This window comes from Phacochoerus africanus, chromosome 9 (genome assembly GCF_016906955.1).
Source record: "Phacochoerus africanus isolate WHEZ1 chromosome 9, ROS_Pafr_v1, whole genome shotgun sequence".
Lineage (NCBI taxonomy): Eukaryota > Metazoa > Chordata > Mammalia > Artiodactyla > Suidae > Phacochoerus > Phacochoerus africanus.
The window spans coordinates 57,992,290-58,013,724 of NC_062552.1; the positions used below are offsets into that span (position 1 = coordinate 57,992,290).

The 21,435-nt window shown below is 38.8% G+C and overlaps 1 protein-coding gene across 3 annotated transcripts in view; it reads right to left on the reverse strand.

Annotated features, from left to right (window-relative positions):
• Nucleotides 1-21,435, reverse strand: part of SCAPER (S-phase cyclin A associated protein in the ER) — a 411,590-nt gene that overhangs the window by 147,736 nt on the left and 242,419 nt on the right. For all 3 annotated transcript variants that reach the window (XM_047796974.1, XM_047796976.1, XM_047796975.1), the window contains one exon: nucleotides 3,966-4,081. In XM_047796974.1, coding sequence (XP_047652930.1) covers nucleotides 3,966-4,081 — 116 coding nt within the window. The remainder of the gene's footprint in view (nucleotides 1-3,965; nucleotides 4,082-21,435) is intronic.

Below are 21,435 nucleotides of genomic sequence, written 5' to 3' on the forward strand. Positions count from 1 at the left end.
CAATAGAGGAAGAGAAGCTAGGCTGACAGATAAAAAACATGGGCTGGTTAGTTTTCCAACAGAATAACCCAGAGTGGCTTGAAGAGGAGAATAGGTAATACAAGAGCTTAACTGTCTGGTTCCATCTTTGTCTATAAGTATCTGTCAAGAACTAGGAATACCAAATAAGTAGAAACCTGGGGAAGACAGTCCAGTGATCATTTCTGGTGGCCCAAAAGGTCTGCTGGCTTCTTTGTGAAATGTGAACATATACTGCTGCCTGAAAAGGGCTTGGAGATGTGGAATGCCAGTTAAGTGTCAACTCTCACTTTTATTATCACTGCCACAATGTACTATGTAAATATACCATAAAAAACACAACACAAAGTTTAGGTCATAGCTTCTAGTCACATCTGATTCATCTTTTTATTTACATAATATGGGGCATTCTTTTGGTCCAAAGAAAATTATAAACTATCATTTGTTTTCAAATATTAAAAGCTATGTAAGGAGCTCCTGTTGTAGCACAGTGAAAACAAATCCGACTAGGAACCATGAGGTTGTGGGTTTGATCCCTCGCCTCGCTCAGTGGGTTAAGGATCCAGTGTTGATATGAGCTATGGTGTAGGTCACAGACACGGCTGGGATCTGGTGTTGCTGTGGCTCTGGCGTAGGCTGGCATCTATAGCTCCGATTTGACCCCTAGCCTGGGAACCTCCATATGCTGTGGGTGTGGCCCTTAAAAAAAAAAAAAAAGGAACAAGAAAAAAAAAGGCTATGTAAAACAACTGTTATAGCCTAAACTAAAGAAAAGGCTAGGGTATGTCATTCATTCTTTTGTACTTGTATTTTGCAATTAAAGAAGCAGAATAACATGAGTCATTCCCAAAATAGATGCAACATGAAATTTGTCTTGTTATAGGGTGATCATTCTTGGCACTGAAAACAATTTTATTGGAGCACATTTGTTAAGAATATCACATCCCAAATCCTCTCAATGTAACTTGAAAAGGATTCAAGTATGTTTATGGGCTTTCCCTGGTTCTAATAAAAGCAAAACAACTACTGAAGATTCAGAAAGGTTTCAAAAATTTAAATTTTCAGAAGTGGGTATAATTCTCATTTCATGTTAAAAAAATCTGGAAGCAAAATATTCACTCACAGGAAGTTACCTAGCAAAAACTATAGGACAACTGCTGAGGTACCATGTAGAGTAAAAAGAGAGACGGGCAGATGCTGGGAAAAGAGGGATAGGGAGTTGGTTTATCTACTCATAGAGCTCAGGGCTACAGGGGTGGTGGAAAGTCTGGCTTGTGGTCACAGGGGATCCACATGGTAAATGTTACTAGACAGTGGCTGAAAGTTCTAAATCCTCTCCCATTTATCACTGAGAAAAATTAACTAATGCAGAATGGTAAAAAAAAAAAAAAAAAAAAACCAGTCTCTTTAGGTAAGAACCATGAAATGTCATGGGAAGCAGAAAACAAAATGTGCTAAGGTGGCAGGTTCCTGAGTAGAGGGCTGGGAGCTCATCAGGGATGGAAGGGGAGGATCTGGGCAAGTTGAGAGCAAAGGGATTTCCCAAGGACTATGGAAGTCCCAAGGCCAGAGAACAGTTAGAAGGAATATGAAAAAGAATACATTCCAAATAAAGCCACTGACTCTTGTCCACCAGTGTGCTCTGAGTCTACATCTAAATCTAACATAGTAGTGGAATTTTTCTTGCCCCCCCCCCCCAAGTAAGCATAACACTCTTTACAGCCTTAAGGTGAGGCTAGTTGATCTCCAGCTGTGCTAAGGAGAAGAGAATCTTGGGAGTCAATGCTAGATGCCCACAGCCCTGAGTGCTGGCCTCGCTCAGTAAGCACTGCTCAGTAAAGCAGTGAAAACACAAATCTACTGGTCCAAATTGAGATGAATAAACAAACTATCAATCCTGGCACAGTAGTCAGCTGGTGGCCATCAGGAACGCACCGATCTGGACTCTCAGGATTCCAGGGTTCCTTTCCAAAGCAGGTGGATTAGGTCTTTTTAGGAACAGTGGAAACCTCTCCTGTTTTCTAAACAGGAGGCACAGATAAGCACCAAAGCATGCCTTTTGCCACAATGATAAAAGTAGCTTTTGGGAGAAAGGCATTTAGTCTATGTTAACAGCAAGAGTGCTCAGTATCATGGATGCTGAAGCCTACAAGAAAACAAATTTAAAAAAAGAAAACAAAAAACTACAAGTACACTATCAATTAGTAACTGTCATGAAAGCACTGTCCCAAAGAATCAAATGCCACTTCCTATCTTATCTCAAATATGTATTGTGTTTCTTTCTTTCCTTCCTCTCTCTCCCACCACCATACACTGAGTGATGACATGTCGAACAACACACTATCAAGAAAGTCCACTTTGATAAGGAATACCAACTTTTCTGGGTTAGAAAACCTGTATGCATGCTGTAACTACTTGATATAGAGCTTTCTGCCCCCAAAGAAAGATATCCTGACTTTAAATGCTTCTTTCGCTAACCTCTACTTTGTCAAGTAGAGCAAAAGAAGCCAAATTAATTCACTATCAAAGCTTGTACTTAGAAATATCTCATGTCAAACAGAAAACACAGTCTTAACCAGGCAGAATTACCATTTTAAAAACTGTCACCTAGGGAGTTCCCGCTGTGGCTCAACGGATTAAGAACTTGACTAGTATCCGTGAGGATGCAGGTTCGATCTCTGGTCTCACTCAGTGGGTTAAAGGATTTGGCGTTACCATGGTCTGTGGTGTAGGTTGCAGACGCAGCTCAGATTTGGTATGGCTATGGCTATGGCTGTGATGAGGGTCAGCAGCTGCAGCTCCAATTTGACTCCTAGCTCAGGAACTTCCATATGCCACGTGTGTAGTCCTAAAAAAAGAAAAAGGAAAAAGAAAAAGAAAAAAACCTGTCACCTAAAATTTATATAACACTTTAAGGTTTACAAGGAACTCTCATGTACATTATTATTTCAACTCATCCCCACACTGTGAGATGAATATGATTAACACTGTTTGACCAAATGAGGAAACTGATACAACGGGATTAAGGTACTTGCCCTAATTCTCCCAGCAAGTAACCAGCAGAGGTAAAACTGGAATCCAGGTTTGTCTGACTTCAAAGTCAGTGCTATTTCTATTTTACCAAATGTCTCTTAGGAAAAAAGATAACATACTCTTGAAATTTTATTTCTGTTGCATCCAGTGGACAAATGAAACACTCACTTTTAAATTAAATATTTAAAAGTTTCTCAGTGATACAAAGGAACTTTGATCAAAACCTCTCATTTAAGCTCTATAAATAAGAGTATCCACAAAATACCCAGAGACTGGTGGATTGTGCATGTTACAACTCAGGAATACAATAATTCTGAAATAATACTGTCTGCTTTTACACCCTAGGTGGCCAGGGACCAAATGGTGACTTGAGAGAATAAGAAAGTAGATCTTAGGTCTAAAAGCTGCACATGATCCTTGGGACAGAGAAATTTGCAGTTAAAGACCAAACTGCAATTCACTTCCCAACTATTTGGCTGGAACTCTAGACTATGGCAGTCTCGGCCTCATGCCACTCTTCCTGTATGTTAGGGACTCCTCCAAATTCCAGAGCTCAGGCCTTTTAATGTACTTACCTCTTTTTTGAACACAATATAAAAAGTTAGCTTTCTGTTACTACTATTCATTTCTGTTCAAACGTTGTAAGCTTCAGGACTTCATGGTAATTCTCCCTGATTTAGAATTAGAAAAGGTCATAGACCAAAGAATTTTCCCTTATAAGGCTTTTTAGGCTCAATTTGAGTTTTGTAAGTGAAATTGAGCACCTCTGTTTTTCTCCCTAATGGGGAGTGTAAGCTTTTGCTATTCAAGCCTGAATACACATACAATTTTCTTGTGGTCCCCCATATGGAAACCATAGGGCAGAAATGACTTACAAATGAAACGTGAAAGATGGATTAAAAAACTATACTTACTTAGGAGGAATTCGTGAAACTGTGTTCACATTTGTGACTGGGACCACTACTTGAAGAATGTGTTCGAGGGCTGTTAATCCACCAGCAACTTGAAATGCAATCTGATCTGCCACATTCTAAACAGAAATACAGAGAGTAATTAGCCCAATTTCCCAGGCACAAAATTATAAGCAAATGAAATATTTAGTTGTAGTGTGAAATATTCTGTTGGTTCAATTATTCTACAAACACTTGCTTGCTTAGTGTTAAGAACTGGAAGTCAAAAGTGATGAACACAAAAATCATGGTTGCTGTCCCCCCATTAAGTTTAAAATTCAGCAGCTAAGACTGACACGAATCAAATAACTATAAATAAAATGATTTCAATTATACGTACCCTGAAGAAAAAGGAAAAGTGTTTTATGAGAACAGTTGAACCAACTCTATATTGGGAAAAGGGTCAGCATAGGCTCTCCTGAGAAAGTTGAGGTTTGGAGACAAGAAAAAGGGCAAGAGATGAAGCACATCAAGCAGAGGACAAAAAAATGTACACATACGTTTTTAGCAATACTTTAAAAAACTGGATTATTTTTCAATATTAATTACCACATAACAAGACAAACTGACTTTCACAAATTGATCTTCCTTTCCTAGAACTTCTTTAGTAATGCAAGGTAATTTAATATCTTACCAGTTAGCTATACTTTTTTTTTTTTTTTTAAAAAAAAACCACTTCAGCTATTTTAGGGAGAATATTTAGTAACCATTTTAGAACTCAATCTATGATTATTTCTTTACAATTTCTGAACTGCATACAATTCTTGTAGGAAGGAACCTATATGGCAAGGGGAGGGTGTGATGTTTTTTAGCATACACAGAATCACTTCATCAAATATGTAAAACATAAGACAGCAACTTGCTATGGGCTCAACTCTGTCTTCTGCCCCCCAAATTCTTACGCTGAAGTCCTAACCTCTAGTACCTCAGAATGTAATGGTATTTTAGGAAAAGGTCTTTAAAGAGGTGATTAAGTTTAAATGAGGCTGTTAGGGTGGGAGCCCCAATCCAATACAATTGGTGTCCTTATAAGAGAAGAAGAGACACCACAAATGCATGTACCGAGAGAAAAAGGCTACCTGAGGACACATCAAGAAAGTGACCATTTACAAACCAAGGAGAGAGGCCTCAGGAAAAACTAAACATATTAGAACTTTAATCGTGGACTTCTGGCCTCCAGAACTCTGAACAAATAAATGTTTGCTGTTTAAGTCACCCAGTCTGTGAAACTTTATGGCAGCCCTGGCAAACTAATACTCAAACCCTTGATTACAACGCCACCTTACATTTCTTTTAGTAGCATTCTATAGTTCATTGAGCTTTGAAACGTCTCTGAAATACTGACAGTTTTTTGAGGGTGCATGCTTGAGGGAGAGATATGTGGTACACATAGGCTCTGTTAAATATGCTGGCTTGATTCTTCTGAAGCACAAAGCACAATGCTCTGCCTGCTTGATGTGGACTATGGCTTACTGGCTCCAGTACGTGTCTGGGGTTTGGCATGTAATACCTTAATCATTTAACTACTCATTCTTTGTGCACAATAAAATACAATCTCAGATTATACGTCCACTGTGAATCTTAGACAAGGCCTCACACTGTGAAGATTAAAAATGAACAATTTAATTATTAATGAAAAAAATGTTTCTTTGAAATAAAACTAACAATCAGAAAACTGAAAACCCAAGTGCTCAGTAATTTCTTTCAGACCATAAGGCTATTACTATCTTTCTTGTCATGCTAGGATATCAATACAATTAGAAAATAGAAATAACTTTTATATTAGCACATAGCATACACAAGTAAAACTGCACTAATCTTAACTGTATAGATGGATGAGTTATGGCAAATTGAACACACCTGGTAACAACACAGAATTAAAAAATAAAGCTTTATAACATGCCATAATACCCCTGGTGCCCATCCCACTATCCCTCCTTCCTTCCCAGATGTAAAGGTGAGCCTGACTTATAAAATCATAGATTCCTTTTGTCTTTTCAATTCTATAAAAATAGAATCATTTTATATATTCGATAATATCTAGCTTTTCTTGCTCGTTTTTTTCCCCCCTAAATCCTATGTTGCTGTCTGTAGCAGTATTTCATTCCTTGCTGTATAGTATTCCTTTGCATGATTACATACTTCAATCTATTTAAATGTTTTGCTGCTGATACATTTGGGTTCTTTCCATTTTTAAATTCTGGACAATGCTGCTTGAAACATTTTTGTACATGTATTTGGGTACATGTGACATGCAGGAGTGTTGGGCATAGGCTTTAGAGTGGAACTGCTAGGTCACAGAGTATGCAAAGATGCAGTGGTGCTAGTAATAGTCAAATAGCTTTCTAAAATACTCAGAACAGTTTTTGTACACATTGCAGTGCAGTGATGATTTTAGTTATGCCACATTCACACCAAAATTTGGTTTTACCAGTTTTTTTTAAAAAAACTGCAGTCATTCTAATGGGTGTGTATTGACATTTGATTGAGATTTTTATTTGCTTTTCCCTGATAATAATGGGGTTGAACCCCCTCTGTTTATTGGCTATTTTTTTTTAATTTGAGGTATAATTTACAACAGGGTAAAAGGCTCGGATCTTAAGTATACCATTCAATTAAATTTGATGAACGCTTATCAAGAACTGAACATCCCCATCACCCTAGAAAGTTCCCTCATGTCCCTTTCACAGTCAGTCCCTCCTCCCTGAAGCAGCCACTGATATGATTTATGGCACCACTGGTTAGTTTTGTCTCTTGTAGAATTTCACGTAAATGAGATCATATAATATATAGGAATATTTTCTGGATAATTTGGTAGTGATTGGTTATCCTACCAGTAGTTTTATTAGAGCCAGGCCCAGGGTATCACAGAAGCATCTGAAGGCTAAGGAAAATGGCAAAAGGCTCTGAGGCAAGACGAGGAAGTAAACATACATGTACATCTTCTTTTATACTCAGAAGAAATAGAAATTATAGATAAAAGATTAAATAATATTAAAAATACATAACCACATTTAAAAAAATAAAACATCTCTGTGAAACAGGGATGGAAAAGCTCACAGAAACGCACAGGGCAAGGGTCCAACTTTCAGCAGATTCTTAAAGTGAAATTTGCCCTTCTAGACTCTTTCTTCTTCCTTAGCTTTCACACTGATTCAGGCTCCAAGCTCTGATTACTCCTCTTCTGTCACAGCTCTTAACTCTTGCCTTCTCCTTTTCTGTCCATGCCGACTCTTACCATGTCAGTTCAGGCTCTCAGGGTCTCTCACTTGAGACAACCTCCTAATTAGTATCTCTGGATCCAAGCTTACCTCATTCACAGCAGCCCATTCTCTAGAGTGGTGCCTTCAAAATGCTCTAAGATAAAAGCCAAGTGTTTTTGTTTGTTTTTAAGATTTTTCACTCCATTTGACCAATGCTTTTATGAAATACAATACAAATGAAATACTAAACAAACGAGGGGAAAAAGCTGTACTAAGATTGAGCCCACATTTTAAAATAATAGGTGCAAAGTGTGTGTGTGCATGTGTGCGTGTTTGTATATAACTACGCTGTACAGCAGAAATGAATACAACGCCATAAATCAACTATACTCAAATAAATAAATAAATTAAATATTAGATGCAATAGATATAAAATTACTCTTGATTCATGTCCTTATCTCACCATGTTCTAGTGACAATAGCCTGACACTGGCCTGTGGACTGTGCTTTGAGTAGTCCCACTCTGAATATCTGTATATGCAATAAAGATAATATTCTCAATAGTAAATGTGATCATGCCACTGTGTCTAAAAAACCTGAATGACTTCTTCCACCCTGTCTACAGAATGATGCCCAAATTCTTCAGCACAATTCTTTAGAACCCGATCTCCCTCTAACAGCCTCCTTCCCTGCCATACTCACACCTCTGTCTCAAGCAAATTCCACATAGGGCCCATGCTCTCCCAGCCTCTGTGCTTTGGCAAATACTGTTCCTTCCCAGATGGGATAATCCTTCGGCTTTTCTTCTTTGTATCTGCACTAAACCCAGAGCTTCCTCTAGTCAGGGACCATGTCTACTTCACTACCAAGTCTCCATCGCTTAGCAGAGGGGGACGCAGTCTGTAAATGCTTAATCAATGGTTGCTGAATGGCAGTTATGAAAAAGAAAGTTGATAAAGGTACTTAAGACTTTAACTGTGAAAACACAGAGAGTCAATTTCTCTGGTGTGATCCCAGGATAAAATTCTCCATTCCTGTTATTGTGTTTGCCTAGTGGAACAGTTCTTCATTGGCACCGAGATTCATGATGAAGGAATGAAATTCAGCTTTTTCAAGACCGAAAGACATGTTCACTTTGAGCCTTCCTAATAACCATCAAGGAACTAAGCCCTCCACACATATTCCTTTTTAATGTAAAGCCTTTACATACTGATATTTCTCAACTCAAAAGAAAGTATACCATACTTCAAGCTAAGCAGATGCATCAATTGATGCAATCTGTCCAGAGAGAAACAAAGCAGCAGCACTGCTGTTCTTGTAGACCTTTCCACAATGGGAGAGAACTGGGTCAACGCTGCAAAAGTGGAGGGGAAAAGGACTGAGTGAAAGCAGACCATCTTAATGTATACATCTATGCCTTAAAAACAAAACAAAACAAACTCAAAGGCTTTTATGCAGTGCCAACAACATGGATGTGACCTCTTGAAAAACTGAAGACACAGGCTCTAATAGACATTAAGCTGGAAAAACAAGCCAATTTCAGGAAGATAAAGGCTATACAGAGCCAAATTTTTACTAATGTATTACTGAAAAATGAAGTTCTAATTTATCATCTGAGGCTTTTCTAGGAAATAAAGCAAAACAAGCAATATCTACTGTGAAATTTAAAAACTTACAAGTCTCTCCCTGGAGTTAAGGAGAGTTCTGGTTATGTGCACTTCTGGACCACAGATCCAGCAAACCATTTTTGGACTCTCTTCATAGAGCATGGCCAAATGTTCAGTATTCTCCTCACTTCTTTTTCATCCCCTACATCAACTCCTATTCATGGCATTATCTCTTCCCTACCTCAGGGCCGCCCCATTCTCTCTGTTTGCAAGCTCCTCAGGAGTGGTAGTTGACCCATCTCTGTGCTCCAGCACTGGCATAGTACAGGGATGGCAAATACCCAATGGATGAGTGACTGAACAAAGGGAAGAACAGATGAAAAGATTTTTCTCAAACAGCAAAAACATCCTATGAGACAATTTAACACAATACAGGGGCCTGTGAGTGTAAGGAGGAGGAATATCTCGCACTGGATCCCGGTCCTTAACAGAGAGCATATGAACAAGTCTTCCATGTCTCTGCACATAAAGGCGTATGAGACAATCCTCTGATATCCTGTAACTTTTTTATCTCAGGGGGACAGAAAGGGAAAGTCAAAACTGGTTCAACGACGAGCTGCCCAAATCTTAAAATCAAGGGAACGAACCAGCTTAAGTACTCTTTATTCAAGTGAAAAATGGAGATCGTTTTCACACAATAATCCAGGTAGACTTAAAAGATGCAGAGAGCCTCCCATATCCTCCTCTTCTCTATTCCTGCCACTCTAGTTTCTTGTGCCAAGCACATGGTACTTCCTGTACACTGCTCTCTTTATATTCCTGGATGTCTTAATGCCACAATGAGGCAGGATGCTCCTCAAATACATGTCCATATACTTGTTCCTATCCCTCTCAGTGTCTAGAAAAGAGCAAGCATACTAAAAATGCCTAACCATAACTATTCCCTCCATCCAACTGTCCCCTTCCCAACATGTAATGTTCAAACGCCATCTCTCAATCCTTTAAGACCCAGATGAAACGTTGCTTCACTCATAAAGCCTTTTCTGATCCCCTCAACTAAAGTCAAAGGTCTCTGTATTTAACCGTATGTCTCTTGCGGCCCTTATCACTTTCGACACTATCCCAGAGTTATTTGTGTTCAAGCACTAAACTATGAAGCCTAAACTCTCTTACTTCTCTGTTCTCAAGAGAGGCCAAGCACAGGATACGTGCACTCTAGACATGAAGCAAAGTTTATTAGATGACTGAAAAGACCTCATCTAGAAAAGTGAACTAGGTACTTTTCCTTTTTTCTTTTACCCCTTTTCTAAATACTCTGCATTCAGACAGAAATTATGAAATTAGAACTTTCATAAAGAGTTTTATCCTTCTGATTTGAGTGAGAAAAAAATACTTCTAAGAAGAACTCTGTGGCTTTACATGTGTACCTGACATAACACCTTAATAGCTCTGCCTGCCTCTGTTCTCTCCCACTGTGAGACTGACAATTGACTAATAGGATTAGAGGCTCCATTCTAATAACCTAGCTTAGCTAAAGGGCAGCAAAAAAATGACAGCTTCAATCTGAATTACATGGCCTAGGCATCCATTCAATTATTAACTAGAGTAACTGTTATTACCTCTCCCAATTAAAGGAGAGGCAGCTGTTAATCTTTGGTGGCCTGCAAAGGCTGGTGGCCTTTGTACTTGACTTCTCAATAGACAGTAATTACATTCTTTGTGATCAGAGAGGAAGGCCTTCCTAGCCTTTGAGACAGAGGTGGCAGATGGGGAAGACTGTTTGCATGTTCATTAGCAGGATAGGCTAGATTTGTTTGGAGCATCTGGTGGCACCTTAAGACCTGTTTAGAGATAATACAAGTAGGTTTTGGCAAGTCCATAAATTTAGAATTCAGTAGCCCAATTTATAGAGATAAGAAGATTCTGGAGTGTATTTTTTTATGGTTGTTTTTCCCATATGGAAAAACTTTCCTTACACTTAAAGGACATTATCTCTAAGCATCTACCTTCTTCACTGGTTATTGTCACCTTAAAAGAAGCAAGCATGTGAACTGATATTCTGTGTTCTGTTACATGACTTTTCTAGGCTCTGTAATGTTGGCTTCTTCATATTCCCATAATCTACATAAACTTTTGGCTTGGCCTTTTTACACTCATACTTAAAAGAATCTGTTTCTGGGGTCAAGAATACCACAAGTAAACTGCGAAGTTGTGGGACTGTGGTGCCAAAACTAGTAAAATCATAACCTATGGTTTGAAGGTTTAGGTAATAAGGTAAGTGGGGCTGAGAGGCTGGAAAAGCTTTCTCAAGATGAGAGGAACAATTCCTTTGTGATGCTAATCAGAACGTGGACCCTTTGGAAGGCTCTCCCTGAGGGAGGTGAACTGTGCCACGTTTGACCTGTTTGGACTAAGTGAGATGAGGGCAGGATGGGTGAGAGGGGGTGGTGCAGGAACTAAAGGCTGAAAGCAGGATACAAGACCTGAGTGCTCTTGTTCTTCCTCTTTATGTTATGAGATAGATGAGCAAAGATTAGCGTATACAGTTTATTACTGCAATCCAACAAAACTCACAATAAACTTATTTTGATCTTCCCTTATCCTCAGGCTCCATAAAGCTGCCAAGCAAAAGGCACTAGGCCAGGCCCAGCACTCATAGCCACAGTGAGAAACAGACTTAACATAGACAAATGCAACACTGTGAGGTAAGTGCTTTAATGTGGGGATGTACAAAGCTGTATGCACACAGAGGAAACAGTTTCTTTGACTAGTTCTTAGACATAATGGGAGTCAATGTGAACAGTTTTCTGAGTTATCATGCTATCAAACTAAAAGACAAAGGATTCAAAGTCAAGGACCTACATATGAGGTTCCTTGCTCAACTTTACTCTCCCACCATTCCCAGCTTCCAGGCTACCCACTGCTTTACGGCAGAACTTGAGGAGTCTTACGACACAGTTCTCTGTTTTCCTTGTTCTTGCATCTTAAGTGTTCTTGGATGCTTTAAAGTAGGGAAACAAAAGAAACTCAGGACCATGAGACTGAGGAGAATCTGTCTGGGGCAAAGAAGTGATATAGACAAGAGCCAGTAATAAGGACAACCTTTAGGTCCAGTGGCTCACAGGGAGCAGGACCTTAGAGCCCAGAGGTGTTTGTCCACTGAGATGGCAAAGAAACAGAGAGGAGTGTTCTGAGGTGCTCTCTTCTTGCTCCATTGTAACACTTGTCTTTGACTGATTTTTCTATTATTTACTTATAAACCAGATCATACTTATTATCTATTGAATCACAAAGTAGACTCCTTGACAGCTGGAATTATGTTTATATAGGGGCTAGCAAAAAGTAGGTATTCAATAAACAGTTGCTGAATACAAAAGTATGGTCAAATTTCAGAGCTTTAACATTAGCCATTCTCCTAATAGGAAAATAAACCCATGAATCTATGAGAAAGAAAAGGCTTAGAAACACTCTTGTGCCTGGGGAAGTCAAGGCAAGGATGCAGGTAGGCTAGAAACTGTGGCTGGTAAGGCAAGGCAAGCCATGGTGCTAGGCTTGCCTGAAGGAGATAAGCCCAGAGAGGAGAGCCCAGGAATGTTAAGGCCAATTGTAGGGGCTTTGCCAGTCAGCTTGGCTTGTACCTTGCCCCTACTCATTTGGCATTCATTTTTTTTCCTTTTCATTTCTTTTTGTTTGTCCTATTCCAAGGAAGATAGTGCCCCAGACCCTTTTATATCCTCAAGAAGGAAGGGGGAGAACAATTTAAAGAATGAAAACAAACCTAAGGAGGAAACAGTAACCTAAATTTTACTTTTCTCTGAGTGCCACACTGGAGGGCTGAAAATGACAATTCAAGGGCTTACCATGAGGCAGGCCCTAGGCTGTTATCTAAGTCTTCAAAACATGCCGGTATAATGAATGGGATGATGACGAGGTAGGAATACTCAGTCCACTATACAGATAAGAAAACCAACCATCAAACTCCTAGAAGAAAACATAGGCAAAACACTCTCTGACATCAACATCATGAATATTTTCTCAGGTCAGTCTCCCAAAGCAATAGAAATTAGAGCAAAAATAAACCCATGGGACCTCATCAAACTGAAAAGCTTTTGCATAGCAAAGGAAACCCAAAAGAAAACAAAAAGACAACTTTCAGAATGGGAGAAAACAGTTTCAAATGATGCAACTGACAAGGGCTTAATCTCTAGAATATATAAGCAACTTATACAACCCAACAGCAAAAAAGCCAATCAATCAATGGAAAAATGGGCAAAAGACCTGAATAGACATTTCTCCAAGGAAGATATACTGACGGCCAACAAACACATGAGAAAATGCTCAACATCGCTGATTATAAGAGAAATGCAAATCAAAACTACCATGAGATACCACCTCACACCAGTCAGAATGGCCATCATTAATAAATCCACAAATAATAAATGTTGGAGGGGTTGTGGAGAAAAGGAAACCCTCCTACACTGTTGGTGGGAATGGAAACTGGTGCAGCCACTATGGAGAACAGTTTGGAGATACCTTAGAAATCTATACATAGAACTTCCATATGACCCCGCAATCCCACTCTTGGGCATCTATCCGGACAAAACTCTACTTAAAAGAGACACATGCACCTGCACTATTCACAATAGCCAGGACATGGAAACAACCCAAATGTCCATCGACAGATGATTGGATTCGGAAGAGGTGGTATATATACACAATGGAATACTACTCAGCCATAAAAAAAGAATGACATAATGCCATTTGCAGCAACATGGATGGAGCTAGAGAACCTCATACTGAGTGAAATGAGCCAGAAAGACAAAGACAAATACCATATGATATCACTTAGAACTGGAATCTAATATCCAGCACAAATGAACATCTCCTCAGAAAAGAAAATCATGGACTTGGAGAAGGGACTTGTGGCTGCCTGATGGGAGAGGGAGGGAGTGGGAGGGATCAGGAGCTTGGGTTTATCAGACACAACTTAGAATAGATTTACAAGGAGATCCTGCTGATAGCATTGAGAACTATGTCTAGATACTCATGTTGCAACAGAACAAAGGGTGGGGGAAAAAAATGTAATGTGTACATATAAGGATAACTTGATCCCCTTGCAGTACAGTGGGAAAATTAAAAAAAAAAAAAAAAGAAAGAAAACCAACCTTAATGAGTCAGTTACTTGCTTCAATTTTTACATTTAGTAAGTAGCAGAGCTGGGGATTGAGACTAAGTTCATCTGACTTTCAAGTGTACAATGGGTCTAAACTAAGAAAGTTGTGGGAAAATCTAGTGTGTGACTATATAAGAATGTGCTTGATTTTTGGCAGGCTTATGACTAAATATCCCAATTTTGTAAAATCTTGGACTTGATACTATTTTACAATTTCAAAGAATATTTTATTTTGAAATAATTTTAGATGAAGAGTTACAAGTTCAGTAGAGAATTCCTATACGCCTTAATTGAGGCTTCCCTCATATTAACATTGCACACAACCCTGGTACACTTATCAAAACTAAGAAATTAAGTTAAAACTATACTACTAATTAAGCTATAGCCTTATTTAGATTTCCCCTAGTCTTTCTACTGATGACCTTTCTCCTGTTCCAAGATCAAATCTAGAATACCACATTGCATTTAGCTTAATGTTATTGTGAAGACAAGGGGAAGTTACTTATAGCATTCTAGAGGGGGTATCCTCAGCTTTCCTACATTAGCATTCACCAGCAACTAAAATTAAAAAAAAAAAAATTCTTGAAGTAATCCAGACTCAGAGAATGTAAAGGAATGCCAAGTTTAACTATTATATGTAAATAAAAAAGGAAATGAGAGCTAACTAGATTCTAAGGGACTGAAATATGAGTAGTTCTTTTAACGGGTGGTGCAGTTCTTGAGATTCTCAGGAAATGGGAAGAAATGTGCACACAGCAGGGGGGAAGCAGGCTTTGGGTGAGGAGGGAGGGAATGTGGGACCAGGGTTAGAAGAGATTCCAGGTGGCCCAGGACAGGCTTTCCTTGCAGCTCTAGTCCTAAGTGGCCTTCAATACTTTTTCAAAACCCTTTCCCGTCTTTCAAAACCCTTTCCTTCCTGAATGTCAGTGAAATCCAGCAAAGTCTTCCAAATTTAGCACGATACTGCTTCAAAGTCTTCAGAACATGCCTTTTCCACTGTGCCCCAAATATGATATTTATTGCAAGATTTTTTTTCAAGAAACAGCTAGGCTAAAAACCTTGTGATGGGGCACTAGGAAAATCAGGTACAGTTGATTTTACAAATGATCCTGCTAGGAAGCACTGGGCTGGCTTGATTTGGAGCAGAGGAAATGACAGGTGTGGGGAATAGCTAGTGACAGGCAATGTCTTCTCAGATGGATTATCTGGAGTTTCCACTCTGGTTTAGCCCCTCCTGTTCTTCAGCATCTAAAGTACATAGGGAAAACAGAGGAGACAAAAACAGTGCTAGATCTGCTATTTAGGAGATTATCTGATACAAAGTATGACAAGGAAGAAGGCAAAAATGAGCAGACTTTAAGATTTTAGACTTCAAGATGATCACTGTTACTTTATACCTTGGTCATGGATAAAAATTGCTAACCAACACAGAGCTTCTGTTCTCCATTAAAATGTTGCAAACAAGACCTTCTTACGTAAAGAAGAGTATGAAAGACTTTTTTCAGAATATGTGGTCTTTCTTCTTGATTTTGCTAAATCAAACATGATCAGATGTTTGCAGAAGAGTTAATGCTCCCCCACTGAGCATTCTATGCTACTGCTTTTAGCTAGTGAGAATAAGATAAGACCTTTACTAAATGTGAACCATACTGCTTAAAGTCTGCTTATTTGTTAAGGCAAACAAAACTCAGAGGACTCATTAAGTCTGGAGAACACTAGATCATTACAGAATCTTATTTCTTTATAAAATAGGGAAATACGAATCTCTTTCCCTTTACGAGAAATACTCAAGTTCATTTGAAGAGATTCAGATTGAAGTCTGAAACAGGTTTTAGTTATAAGTCAGTATGCAAGACCACATCCTCCCAATATGAAGAAGTACAGTTACATGTAAAAAGAATGTAAAGATCCTAAAAAGAGTCCTTACCTTCTAGAGCATTCATGTATAAACATTAAAAGGCATAGAACACCAGGAGGTCTTTTTAGCAGGGACAGGGAGAGATAGGGATTTGAGAAAGATAAGCAGAAATGAGGTTTTAGACTGTGACTTTCTTCCTCCCCCCTCTCCTTCCCTTCCTCTCTCTCTCTCTCTCTTTTGCTTCTTTTCTTTTTTACAATAGTGGTTATTGGAGTCCCCCTCATGGCTCAGCAGTAATAAACCTGACGTATCCATGAGGATGCGCATTTGATCCCTGGCCTCTCTCAGGGGGTAAGGATCCTGTGTTGCCATCAGCAGTGGTGTAGGTCACAGACGTGGCTCAGATCTGGTGTGGCTGTGGCACAGGTGGCAGTTAGCTACACCTCCAATTCGACCCCTAGCCTGGGTACTTCCATATGCTGTGAAGGCGGCCCTAAAAAGACCAAAAAGGAAAAAAAAAAAAAAGAACAGAAGTTATTTATTCAGAGTTAGCTAGAGCAGAGAGTCAGCCACCAACACTTGCATTTGGCAGAGACTCAAAGTCAGGCAGAGGGATGAGAAAGCTTTATAATGAAAAAAGGAGAAGGCTTCAAGTATGCACTCTTTGGAGGCTAATGACATGGGGAAGCTAGAGGTGGGTTAACTAGAAATGGGAATCTTATGTGATGGTTTGATGAGTATACTCATCTTGTTTTAGTTGGTTCTGAGTGAAAAGCAGGATCAAAAAATAGTGAAGCTGGTGGTCAATGATCAACTTCTGACTATTCTAGGTTAATTGCTTCAGAGGTTGTAGTTTGGCTTCAGTTCACTGGTTGCTGGAGAGATTGTAAGTCATTGTTCTGTTGTTACATATGGGCTGGCTATTCTCTATTTGTATATTCAGTTTCTTAGACAATCTGAACATAGAAAATCCAGAGAAATGTACAAAAAAGATCTAAAAATAATGAACTTAAATTAGTAAGCTCTCATGATATAAGGCCAATACAAAAAATTTTAATTCTATAGGCAAATCCATAGAGATAAGTAGATTAATTGTTGCCAGGGGATGGGGAGGGGGAAATGGGGAGTGACTACTAATGGGTATGGAGTTGCTTTCTTGGAGGATGCTATGGAATTAGACAGTGGTGATGATTATACAACCTTGTTAACTATATTAAAACCACTGAATTATATACTTAAAAAAAGTGAATTTTATGGTATGTGAATTAGACACATACTGCATCTTTACTGCTTAGAACCTGTTAGGATGGCCTCTGGATTAATTCTGCCACAGTTTGAACCCCAACTCTTTCGCTTATTAGGCGTAACATCAGGCAAGTTACTTATCCTCTTGATGCCTCAGTGTTCTTATAAATGAGGGCACATAATACCCATCTCAAAAGGTTATTAAGAGGATTAAATAAACTGATCTGCATAAATGTTAATAATTACCATCATCTTCTTCATACTGTCCCCTCTTCTTTAGCTAAGTACCTACCATAATGTCATCAATGAATATTAGTTTTTACCTGTTGAGGATTCTTGCCGTTTCTAGACTTCACATTTCACTTCCAGTTCATTCAACGCTAAGTCATACCCATAAGAGTAGCCCCTTAATGTTCTTGAGGGTACATATCCTGGGATCTTTCTGATATCTCAAATTTTCACTACATTATGATTTGTCACAAATATCTTTATTTTAGGTAAGAGTCTACCTTCTTACTCCATCAGTCTCAGCTTCAATATTACTTCCTCAAAAGAGCCTTGTCTGACCTCTAAGTTGTGTTTAGTTTTTCTACTACTTCCATGAACAACTCTGTATTTTCTTAATCATTTCCTCAAAAAGTCTCACTCTTTATTGTAATTAACTGTTTGTTAATAAGGGCAGGGCCTGTATCTGTCTTAATTACTGCTGTTTCCCATGTGCTTGGCACGTAAAAAATTCACCTACATTTGTTAAGCATGTGCACATGTGTACTGGTCACTCTTCTATGTACTGTCTTGCAAGCACTGTCTCATATAATACAACAATAGTATGAGGTTTATACAACTGCTATTCCCATTTACATGGAGAAAGTAAAGCTCAGAGAGGATAAGGTAACTTGTTTAATATTATGTAACTAGTAAGGGCTTATCTAGGAATCAAATCCAGGTATGTCTGATTCTAAAATCTGAGCTTTAACCATCACACTACATTGCCTGTCTGCGTAGTGTGCACTGAAAACCAAAACTGTTTCATTGATCTAAAATGTCTGTGAGATGAGAGCAACGATACAGATTTAACCCCAGGAGGCTTCCCTAGACAAGAAGATAGCATTATAGACATAATAAAGTATAATTTCTAGATAAGGGATGGCTCTATATTGTTCTTAAGAAAAAGGCTTTGACTTTTTCTTGACTTGAGCCATTACTCAAGTAGCTAAGAATAAATGGTAAGAGGCATAAAAAGAGTTATAAAAAAACTAAGAATTTTAGGTTAAGAAGGAACGTAGAAATGATCTAATTCCCTTATAAGCTAAACACATTAGATCAGGCAAAGATAAGCCACAGACTTTTTTTTTTTTGTCTTTTTAGGGCTGCACCTGCGGCACATGGACGTTCTCAGGCTAGGGGTTGAATCAGAGCTCTAGCTCCTGGCCTATACCAGTCACAGCAATGTGGGAAGTGAGCCACATCTGTGACCTACACCACAGCTCACAGCAATGCCAGATCCTTAACCCACTGAGTGAGGCCAGGGATTGAACCCACATCCTCATGGATACTAGCCAGGTTTGTTACTGTTGAGCCATGATAGCAACTTCCCATAGAATATTTTAAAGTGACCATTTTGGGTAGTTTGGCAAATGTTATGTGCTCTTTATAATCATACTAGATTTTTATGGTATATCTTAGAACTTATTGTCTTGGATTCATATATGAACGAGCTTGTTAAATCAATTCAGCAAACTATCTAGTACTCAGAATATATAAGGAAGTATAATTGGTACTTTAGAAAACCAAATCTAGGGATAGCAAAAAATAAAATTTAAGGATAACTAATGTCTGTATTTTAGATTTTGTATTCAAGAAATAAATGATGTAAATTACCTATAGTTTTTTTTTTAAGATAAAAATATCTTCCAACTTTCTATGGTCCTTGACATAAGTATAATAAACTTGGGATACATAAATGAAAGCAATAAACACAATAAAACAATGAGTCATTGTTGCAACTCTTCAAGATGACACCAAATTTTCCCCCTGAATAGACTGACTTTGTGAGGTAATTCCCATAACTCCGTCCTGGTACCACCAAATCTGCCAAGTTGGCCATTTCTGTGAAGTAAGCTATTTGGCCCAGACAAGCATGTGTCTTGAATCTTTAGGCATTTGTTTGCCTTAAGGCAAGGACTGGACTAGAAGAGAAGCCAACAAAAACCATTCAATTTATCTGAACAAACATTTACTGCCAGCCAACTATGTGCCTGGTGCTTGCTAAGTGGCAGAAATACAGAAGCACAGAGGATCAGGACCTGCCTTCAAGAACCTCACATTCACTGAGAAAGAAAGATTTGAAAAAAGGTTAATGCAACATAATGTGATAAGTCCTGTGTATGAAGAAGGTACAGGGTACACCTTGGGCTTACATAGTAGGTACGTAACCTGCTTGAGTAAAGATCAGAAGAAGGACAAGGAGTACTTCTAAAGGAGGAGACACTAGAGTTGAACCTCAAAAGACAAAAAGCCAACCAGCTAAAAGTATTTGTGTGTGGGGTGAGGGTAGATGTGTGAGTGTAGGGGTTGGGGAGGGCAGAGAGAAGCAGATGCATTTAGTGGGAGAGAACTAGGTGTTCTAGGGGATGACATGTATGGAGATGAAAAGATGCGAGACCCATTCAAGGGAAAATAAGCCACCGAAAATGGTTAAGAGTGAAACATGTGATGGGGGAAACATTGAGAATTGATGACAGAGGAGTAGGAAGAGAATAAATTTTGCAAGGGACCTTATATTCAAAGATATAGAGCCTGAATCTTCTTCTAAAGCAACAGAGAGCTGCCAAAAGGCACCCAGATTTTCACTTTTGAAAGTATGCTCTCGTAGGTATACGGAGGATAGACTGGAGAGGGTTAAGCCAAAAAAAAAAACAAAGAACACGAATAGGAGAAATGATTAGGGACCCAGCATTATCACTGAAAATTCAAATAGAGAGGCAGGGTGGCTGGCTAAAAACTATATTTACTAGTAAAAGCAACAGGCTTGGCTCCTGATTAAATATGGGGAAAGAGGAGTCAACTTACCAGTCATCTATGTATAAGGCAAAAAGGATTACAAACTGGTCTGACACAGGATCAGAGTCTCCTCCATGAAAAAGCTTAGAATTCAGTCAGGTAAATGAATCTAATGATTTTCAAGGTAATCCCTACATTCTAAATGAGTATGTGGCAGTCACAAGACCCAGGGCTCAGGCAAGGCAGGAGAGGGAAAGCTCTCATGACTCCGTTCATAATGCCAAGTGAAAAACACTTTTAGGAGTTCCCGTCATGGTGAAGCTGAAAAGAATCCAAGTAGGAACCATGAGGTTGCGGGTTGGATCCCTGGCTTCACTCAGTGGGTTAAGGATCTGGCATTGCCATGAGCTGTGGTGTAGGTTGCAGATATGGCCCTGTTTCTGCATTGTTGTGGCTGTGGAGTAGGCTGGCAGCTGTAGCTCCGATTAGAGCCCTAGCCAGGGAACCTCCATATGCTGCAAGTGCAGCCCTAAAAACCAAAAAAAAAAAAAAAAGAAAGAAAGAAAGAAAAAGAAAACCACAATTTTAAAAAACCATTTTAACTTTTAAATATATAACTCTGGTTAAATTAAATAGTGGCTCAAATTGGGCATTTGTACGTAGGACTGAAAATTGGACAGATTTTACATTTTTCATTAATTAGCCATCATTGTTCAAAAATAATAATTCCATAGACAAGATAAAGGAATAAAATATGGAGGAGGAGGGGAAGGAAGAAACAGAAGATATACTGCTTTTTCTAGGAAATTCAAGTTTTCCTCCAACAGATGTCATATATTGGTTGTCATGAATCTGAACCAAAAAGACCACTTTTCCTTCTCCTTAATTTGAACTTATAAGAATTCCTGTGACATCACCATATAGGTGCCATTGTTCTCTAAAGGTTTGGTAGATAATGGTTTGGCATTTCTTCTTTGAACACGGCTGCATGTGCCACATCACAGGCCACTATAATCTGAACCAAAGCACAGAGTGTGGAACAGTGTGAACATGGAATAAAAAGAGGAGACAAGAATCTAATAATGATTTATGTATGATCTTGTGTTCTTGTTTTCCAAACCAAAGCCAGTATATCCATAAGCTCAGAAGCAGTTCATATAAGCTTTGTCAGCCATTAGCTACTCAGACATGATTTTTGCCTTCTCAGAATGTGCATTTTATTAAGTAAACCTATTTCTGACAAGTCATCTTTTTCTAATCTGCTGAGAAATACACTTTTCATATTTCAGATGGCCTCTGAGTGGCACTGCCTAACTGTCAGTAGATTTTTGTCAGACTTATGCAG